This window comes from Danaus plexippus, assembly GCF_018135715.1.
Source record: "Danaus plexippus chromosome 18 unlocalized genomic scaffold, MEX_DaPlex mxdp_20, whole genome shotgun sequence".
In the NCBI taxonomy this organism is placed as follows: Eukaryota; Metazoa; Arthropoda; class Insecta; order Lepidoptera; family Nymphalidae; genus Danaus; species Danaus plexippus.
The window spans coordinates 1,849,402-1,859,427 of NW_026869853.1; the positions used below are offsets into that span (position 1 = coordinate 1,849,402).

General features: G+C 31.1%; 1 protein-coding gene across 1 annotated transcript; it reads right to left on the reverse strand.

Moving 5' to 3' along the window:
* Positions 1-1,760: 1,760 nt before the first annotated feature.
* Positions 1,761-9,624, reverse strand: LOC116773035 (zinc transporter ZIP1-like). The gene is made up of 5 exons (XM_032665399.2): positions 9,249-9,624; positions 5,217-5,580; positions 3,652-3,859; positions 3,042-3,177; positions 1,761-1,910 (listed from the first exon to the last, which is right to left on the reverse strand). Exons 1-5 carry the CDS (start codon positions 9,607-9,609, stop codon positions 1,903-1,905), a joined length of 1,077 nt encoding a protein of 358 aa, XP_032521290.1. The 5' UTR covers positions 9,610-9,624; the 3' UTR covers positions 1,761-1,902.
* Between the last annotated feature and the right edge of the window lie 402 nt (positions 9,625-10,026).

Genomic DNA, 10,026 nt, shown 5'->3' on the forward strand with positions numbered 1-10,026 from the left:
AATTTCATTTAAGCAAAAATTACGATGAACCAGTGCAAAAGTTCCAAGTTTAAGTGAAAACGGCGAAAGTTAGTAACACCACATCACGATAACTCAAACATTATTTTTCAGGAAAACACACATGTTCTATTTTATAAATATGTAAGATCACCCGGCCTTATAGTTTATTGCTATCATCTGTGTGCCCTTATAGTCAGCCTGGGTATATACAACAACAATTCTAAAATTTATAGCATTTATAGGCTACCCGGAGACCCAGAGAACAAGCTTTACAATTATACGACAACTTAGAATTTACGACAGCAATTTTGATTTTTTATTTTAATTTCGACTGGATAGTGCATGGCTATCATTCCACACGTTGGATCGTGGAAATGAGGTCGTAGGTGGAGAATTCACTATCTCACTATCAGCCTATTCACCCTTTTTTTGAAGACACCCAAATTATAACTCGAAGGAAAAACAGACGCGGGCAAACTATTCCAATCCCTTGCTGTCCGCATAAGAAAGCGTATCGCTTCGTACGGATGCCAGGAAGATCTACAACGCTTGCTTGCTATGCTTCCGGTTGTCAGATGATAGAAAGGTGGTGCAGGAATTAGATAGTGTAATTCGTGTGTACTCTCTAGAGTGTATCCTGTAGAATACAGATAGCCTGAGTAGATTGGATTTATCCAAGTTGTGGTCACCAATAAACCTTTTAGGACGTCTCTCCACTGAGTCCAAGCAAGTGGGGAGATCCCTTGACAGGGCCTGCCCAGAAGTGACAGCAATATTCGACACACGACCGGACCTGTGCTTTGTATAAAAAAAAGCTGTCCAGGTATGAAGTACTGTGGCACTTCTGCAAGAACTCCTTGCAGTTGCCATGCAATGAACCGCCCAAAGTTAAGATTCGAGAATACCTCAATACCTAATAACTGAAGAAAGTCAGAGTATTTCAAAGATACATTCCGAAAAGTCGGAGTCAAGGTAAACGGACTCTCCTTGGCTGTGAAAAGACACGCCTTTGCTGTTATCTGCGTAACCAAAAACGCCCGGTAAGAGCAGGTCGGAAATGTGCAACAAAACTAGAGTGGCGAAGAGGACGGAACCCTGAGGAACCCCGTCGTTAACCGCCAAATGTGAGCCTGAGTCCGTTAATCAAACTAGTTGAACAATGTCATAATTATATCTATTCAGATCTCATAAAAAATTCCTATGCAATGTTAACAAATAACCCAATGAAAAGCATAAGCGACAATAGTATTTCTATGCGATATTTGATTTAAGTAATCGCCGACTCGTCCACTGACGCTGTCAAAACCGTCTGACAACAATTTTCCATAGAAAAAATAGGATGAGCGTAGGTATATATTGTCATATATTTAATAAGATGATGATGATGTTAATAATAAAAATCTTCACGAGTAAATACCTATTACAAATCTATGGAATACTTTATTCCAAAACCATCGAGCTTAATGTAAAAAACCTTTGTTTATTTTTTTTTTATATTATGTCTTAAATGTAAATAGTTTGAACCCTTATTTACATATAATTTATAAAATATATATAAAAATTAATTCGTGTATAAATTATTTTGTACTGTCCACATAGATTAAATTCAATCAATCATATAACGTGGCTGTTCATAGATGTATATAAAATGAGTTAGTTAAGAAAAGTTTTTTTTTAAGGTTAGGCTACACTTTTTTTTAGCGTCGTTGCATCAGATATACGATGAGTAGGAAAGTGGTTTATAAAATGGAAATACAAAGTTATTTACATTTTTTTATTAACAATACAACATTGAGGTGTACAATAAATTATTATTAACTTAAACATTATTCACTTTTAAGTCTAAATACCGCTCTCTTCTCTTGTCGAAAATTTCTTTGGACTCCGTCCTTCGGAATGTTGTCAGATTACTGAAAAAAAAAACAAATGATTATAATATCAATTAATTAGGAATCGTTGGTAGGAGATAAAATAAAGTAAATAATACTTTAATGTGATTAAACAAAAAAAAAAAATAATAAAAAATTAATTAAAATAGAGAAATAGAAACTGTTGGTTTTATTTTAAGGGATTTGGGTATTAATATTTTAATTTATTTTCACTATGACTCATACTTCTACTTTCTATTAGTGTAAAATTCATTATGATGGTTAATCAAATTTATACAACGACTTTTGCCCTATTCTGGATGGTCCCTCCAAATTCTATTTCACTATCGAAAAATCTCTATGAAACTTACTGAATTCAAACATTGCTATATATGAAAACAAAAAAAAAATTGTTTTAATTTAATCGTTAAAATTTACCTATTTGTTAATGAAAAAACAGTCTAAGGATTACCTAATAACATCGGTCTTTATCAAACAGAATTTCACGATAAAGTTAAGCAACGGTGAGTACGTTTGAAAAGACAACATAACTATTTAATCAAGAAATTCACTATATGAATATAAATAAAACAATTTATCAATTGATAACAGCTACGTGAGTTTTTACAAATTTTATCTTCATCTCACAAAGATTAATTCAAGAACTGGGCCTAAATAATACGACGGGGCAACAATAATGTCATCAATTCTTAAGATTAGATTTAATGCCAATTAAAATCTGTTAGTTTTATATATTAGTGATTAAAAAAATACTTTGTCCATTTTACAGATAACATAAATATAGTTGATGAATATTTTTTTTATTCTGTATCGTCGTATAAAAAAAAATGAGGCTTATCTCGAGCCAGGCCCTCGTCACACAAAGTAAATAAATTAAAACATGTGTCGCTTTTATAAAATCTTATTACTTCGAAACAATCGATGGATGTGATAGCTGAACAAAAACTAACGAACATCTTGACTGAATAGATTTTTTTTTCAAAGAATAGACTAAATGTAAGCAAGCAGATTACTTCTATGCCATTAATTTTCATATAATACGAATTTCACTGAATCGATTTAAATCAAACGAATCAACGACTAACTATCGTCTCATAATATTATGTCTCGTACTCATTACTTCACATATATCAATATAAACTAAATACAAACATAATTCCGCAACCGTCTGCAGTCCAACCATGATCGCGAAACCAACCACTGAGCACACAAACTGCAGGAGGCCGGTTCTGTCTTGACGCCACACTTCAAAGAATACCACGTACATTAAGGTTCCGCAAGCCAGACCCTAGAATGATAATTAATATTTATCTTACAGAAATAACAAATACATATGAAGTTTGGCTTTCTTTCATAATTTATAAAAAGTCTTATTATAACACTATCAAGTATCAATAAATACCTAGGCAAAGAACAATATATATGTACATATATAATCTTTCCCCTTAGCTTTAAAAACCGTAAAATATCCCTTCTAATAAAAAAGTCCACAGTCTATAGAAATTATATATGATTTTTGGCAATTTCGTTAAACATCATAAGAGGGGAATTAAGAGTTTTATAGGATAAACAATAAGATCAAACATTTCGATTAGCCGTGTATTTTTATATACATATATTAACTGTTGCAACTGATAAGATTCTTTCTTACGAAAAACCGATAGAATTTGTGATAATCATAATTTTTTTTTATTATACAAATATTAAATTTAACTTAATAGTACCTTAGTAATAGAATACAAAATTAAAAACTAGAATATACCTGAAGCACAACAGAGGATATACCGGCTGCAGTCGCTCCAGCGCCACCTACCAGCAGGATCCCAACTGCGATCCCCAGAGCTGACACGAAGGAAAATGTAAAAACATAGACAACTGACAACCATCTCTTCGTGCCAGCTGCCAATAACTCGACTCCAATGCAGAACGCGATAATATATTTGTGAGCGGAAACCGCACCAAACATATACCTGAAAAAAAATAAGCTGTCATTTAAAAGAGCAATATATTTTGTATCTGTTAACTTAAGTACAAACGAACCAGATGAACCCTCAACTATATAAAAATTTTATTGTATTGACTTTCGTTACTTGTATCATAGTGTTATCAAAAATATCGAAGCCTTGCCTAGAATTACTTGATAATAAAACGAAATCTGGGAGAGGATTTTTAGATTGTAAAAACGACTATTGGTTTTTCACTCATCAATTTAAGGGCATTGGCCTCCACGGGCAAGATTAGTGTGATAGTAAACAAAACACGTCTAGTAGAAATTAAAATAAAATCCTCAAGAACAATGACACCGCTTTACTATGCTTATCATTTATTTTTTATCTAATAATATGGGAATCAAAGTTTAATTCGCTAAGTACATGAACGACAAGGACCGAGAAATCTATAAATAAAAAAGATATAGAAAAAATCGTATGTATGAAAGACAATAGTTTTATACAACGACATAAAATTTTTAATACCTAAATATTTAAAAATAAATTTTTTTTATAACTACGTATGTACTAAGGTACTTTGAAATGTCGTCGGACGAATGCAACAATTTTTTCCAACTTTAAAAAATATATTTTATATAACTAATTAAAACCTCCAGACAAAAAAAAAACGATAACAATCATCTTATCGGATTTAAAAGATGAATAAGATATTACAAGCGAGGTTTTTTCAGTAATAATATGTACGAAATAAATAAAAATTAGATAAGAATAATAATTTTATATTATAATCATTATGAAAGTAATTAATACATTCGTTTAAAGGCATACTTGATTTTTATCACTTTATTATTCATCAACTGAGCCTGAAGATAATTCTTTACTTATTGAAAATTGTAATCAAATATCGATCTCATAATCTTTAATAGTTCCGATTGAAATCAGAGAAATACCTAAAACATAAATGCCATTTTCCTGGGCTGTCCAAGATGGCCATGGTAATTGAAATGACATCTCACTTATTAACCAATATATAAGTTTACAAGCTGAGCTAAGTCCAATACAATAAACAATGTGAGCTTGTTATGTTGCTTATTTATGAAGAATAACTCAAATATTACACAAATGTTTTTATTAAATTTGTTCATATAAATATTATTAGTGGTTTTCATCTCAACAAGACACGATAAATGTGACATCCAATAATTATTACGAATGTTTAAGAATACTTAATTAAAATAATAAAAAATGAAATATTAAACTTCATGTGTATAACGAATTACGATTTAAAACTTTAAAATAGATTTTGTTTAATGTAAGTATATATTGTAGCAATATGTATATAGGCAGTTTATATAGTATGTAGTTATCGAATACATACCAAACATTCCTCACAGATGACTCCAGACCAACCGCTAATCCTTCAAACAGCTCGTGTATAGACAAAGCTAGCACAATCAACAGTCCCCTTAAAGCTGTTACAGTCGTGTCATCACCACTCAGAGGCAAGTGCCTGTCACCATAATTGGCTTCAACGTTTTTCGTAACTGGTTCATTGGTTTCCACTGTCTCATTGCTCTTTCTTCGTATGCTCAAGACGCGTGTGAAGCTGGTATTGGCGTCTTTGTTCTGGTGGCTGTTTATGTACGCATGGACAAGCTCTTCAACTAAATACATCATGAAGAACCCACAGCACATGACGAGCGAAGCCAGGTACAAAGGTATCTCTGGTATAACACCGGTTTCTGCGAAATAAAGACATCGAATCTTTCATTTTCTAAAGAAAATATCGTGTTATTAGTGTGTGAGCACCCTTATGTTAATATATTCTTAAAGATACATAATAGTAACATAAGGTATTCAGTAGTTTTCTCAGTCCCCATAAATGCACAATTTTATTAGATACTTAAAATCTATATGAAAATTTTGTCGCATAAATTTCAGGATGCCATTCAATTCACTTTACAAGAGGTAATCAACAAAAATTATATCGTTCTTACAATTAGATAACCAATATTACACTATTCCTACAAATTGGCCAAAAATTCGGTTATGTGTCTAAAGTTTCAAAGTAACGTATTTATATATTAGCTGTGATCACGACCCTCAATATTTTTAAACGAACAAAGAAAACCACTTTTACTAATGAAAATGTGAACTTTACCCTTTAACTATGAAATTTGTTTATTCTTTAGCATACTTAGATTTCAGGATATCGGCCCTTGTACGCTAAATTAATGGAAAGAAAGTGTACTCTAATACTTGGGGTCAATTGTACCTACGTACTTTCTCGAGAACGGAAACTATTTATTTGTTAGATAGGAACTTGTTAGTAATTTAATACACTGTATTCTATTATCGCTCCTATAACTACAATCTCCATAAATTGCCTTAATTTAGATATTATATTTGTGGCCCTTTTATTATTGGGGCTCAAATTTTTAGTCCATCTATTGCATGTTGTATTACAGGCTGCTGCATAGTGGCAGTAAAATGAAAGGTGTTCAGTAAAACAAAACAAAGAGATTATAGCATTCTAATAGCTCACACAGCTGATCTTGTAGTATTTTTATTTACAATATCTAATTCGTACGTCTTCTATCTCTTATTTTTGTGTTCTGATAAATGAATTGCGTTTGTATCGCAATAGTTAACTTCATTTAATGAATTTTACTTAATGTGTATTTCGTATTCACACGCACAGAGTGATATAAAAATATATGTAGTTGTCTTTCTTGTCCATAATTGATTGGTCTTTATTATTCCTAAATTGTTTTTTTTTTAAGATTATTGTTCCTTAAAAAAGATTCACTTGCATCGTGGTTTCATAAAAATACCGACTCTCGTTTCTTGTCGTCGGTATTTGCCGTGTCGCATTAAGAATATACAAAGGCGGCCATACATGAATATATTTATTTTATATAGGTTGTACTTTTTTTCGCCAATAGTAGCAATCAAAAATAATTCCGCTAGGATTTTATGTTTCATCGTAACGTTTCGTCCGAAACGATTTATGATAAAACAATAAGTATAATAAAATTCTTATTATAATCTGTTTTTGATTGTATCTAAAATTATATATAAGGGGCTCATAATAAATCGGTGATGACGTCAACGTTCAGACTTTACTTCTTTTTATCGGTCTGTATGACTATCTAAATTCTTGGTTACGATAAACTCAGCAATTAATTAAGATATTTGCATTTGACACCGTCGTGGTAGCTGCTTGTCTAACTCTATATAATACATACATGAGATCGAATACGCATATTTTTTTAATATACGCCTTAAACTACAAGTGTCATCCTAAAACAAGATATCAAGATAGGTAAAAACAGAGCAATGATCAAATCTAAAATACCCTGATACGTCCTTAGTATGTTAGTATCATACGTTCGTAAACCTAAAGTTCTGCTTTTTTATATCAATAGTTGAATTAATTCGTATCAATGAAGAATTAAATAAGAAACGGTGATAATATCAATGTTACTTTTAGCTACTTTAGTAGCAGTTTCGTGAAACTCAATGTCAACCGTACGCTTGTTTTTATTCCTCAATAGTAATTAATAATGCCTTCTGAATCATTTTCATTTATTATGACTGCGTAAACCATATACACTTGATTTTGAGCTCCTACTTATTCTTATGTCAACGAATCCATTAGGTGTAGTACCAACTAACTCAAGTACCATAATAAACTGACTAATTTATGTTTACTATATTATTATTCTAAACTACATACATACTCCCGACGTTTCGGTTACTTTTCAACAGACGCGGTGAAAATAATTAAAAAAAAAATGCTTAGTAAATCCCAAAAATATCAGTTTTATTTCAATAATATTTATTTTATTAAAAAAAAAACCACGTCCATTTTGTTGCGTAAATATATATTAAAGGACATTAGTCCCAGTATAATCTTATACTGAACGTGTCACTCTTTGTTTATTGTAATAGAGTTCAATTAGACAATAACAAAGAATAGGTAACTCATCCAAAGATAACATATTTTAAATTCAATAACAAAATAATATATTTCCATAATTTTTAACTATTTTTAAACTTTATCCTTATATTACTCTTTAACTTTCACTTGCATCCAAAGTTACGTTAATTATTTTTTTTTAGAAACGAAGTGGTACTTTAAATTCTGCTAAATACCTTTACAAAAAAAAATACTTAAAATTAAAAAGAAGTGTTTATTTCAGAATAATATTTCGTATATGAATCTATTTCTATCATGATTTTTATTGTGCAATTTATATGTCTTACCTAAATCTTTATTGATAGTAATAGCATTTTAAATACTACGGTAAATTGACTACAAAATCTTAATCATTCCTCATTTAATAATCAAAGTTGTAAATAATACTATAATATTACCTAAATCTCAACGACTTGTTCCGTTAGTGGCGTAGTCATAGCGGAAAAGCAGATAAAACTTTTTTCGTCTACCATTATAATGGAGTATAATTAGTAAATTATCTAAATAGATAAAAACTAACTAACTAACTAACAACATTGTACTTTTTACAAAATCAAAAACTAAATAACTGTTAGTTAAATGCAGTGTTATGATTTTCCCATTCTCATTTCAAAAAAAGTCAACGAAAATCAAGATAACAACCGGAAAGACATTTTTTTTATTGACTACTTAAATTTGTACACAATAATCAATTAAAATATAAATGAATACACTACGAGACAACGTTGGTCTCGTCTACAAAACATAATATGTGGTTCCTACGGTCTTTATAACCCCCGCTAAGCCCACGCTACCAAATTGGACCTATTTAAAGAATAAACTGCTCCTGCCTTGTATAAATATGCATTACAACGCCTTAATGGTTTTATCATTGAATAAATTATTATGTACTTTACTCAAACACTTAGTCTAATATTACCTAATAAAGAAAAGTCTAAAATCAAATGATAGAATTTACTTTTTCGCTACTATAACTGATGCCATAAACATTGATTAAAAAATATCTTCATAGGACGACCGGTGAGCCGTGTGTATATTTACATCAAACGCGTAACTTTTATATGCCATAATAAAATTTGTTTCATACATTCAAAACACATAATAAATACCCTTTAAATAAAACGAATATATTTCGGATTATACTACGCGTATTTTATTATTTAACAGCTACATAGTCCCGACGTTTCGGTTACTTAGCAGCAACCGTGATCACGGCCAGACGAGTTGTGAATATCTGTCAGCTGATCTTGTTATTTATCATATACCGCCAACGATTACAATACCATGTTTATTAAATTAAAAAAAAAAACAACAGTATACTGAATGCGCCATAACAGAACTAATGAATACATTTGATTAAATATATCATAATTATATCAAACTACCCTATCTATTTCATTGGACCTGTTTAATGGATTCTTTTCTTACCTTGTAATTCCTTAATATTTTCTGCAACTTCCGGTAACAAATGCATGAATGTAGTCGCAAAAAGGACCCCTCCGCCGAAAGACAACAGTCCCATTACAAGTTTGCTGGAACGTATTTCCCCATCTGATTGTGTGAACCAGCCAAATTTGACCGATATTAACATGGGCGCTATACCAACAGCCATCGATATGGCGAAGAGGGAAACCATTGTTATTATCTTGGCCCTTAACGCGTTCCCCTGTTCTTCGTTCAAAGCCATGGATGTGTCCATTGTCGCATTCATTATCGTGTCCATTATAGTCTGTGTAAGGCCGTGCGCGCGCGACTCCACGTTCGTCTCGTCACCGACTGAGGATGCCATACCCCTGTTATGATAATGTTAATGATAAAGATGACAGTAGCTGTTTACTCTGCGCCTCACTCCTAGGTCTCCTCTAAAACAAATCTAGTTGTTTAGTGACGTCCCAAATTACGTCCGTCTTTATTATCTCCGACGACTGAAGCTAAAAAAAAAAATATTTTCGTGTATTTATACTGGCTTCAAATTAAAACTACCATTAAACCTATTTTTTTTTTTACATTATAGTTTTTTTTTTAACATTAAAGTTATTTTTTTACTTTTTAATTGCAAAATATGACAATTGTTTATTTCAAAATATTAAGTAATAGTTAAATCTATCATTTTAAATCATGATGTGCTAAAAATACTGAATTGTTTCGACATTTTTTTCATTAGAATTATAAATTGGAAGCAGGACGAAAGGAAATACATATTCCA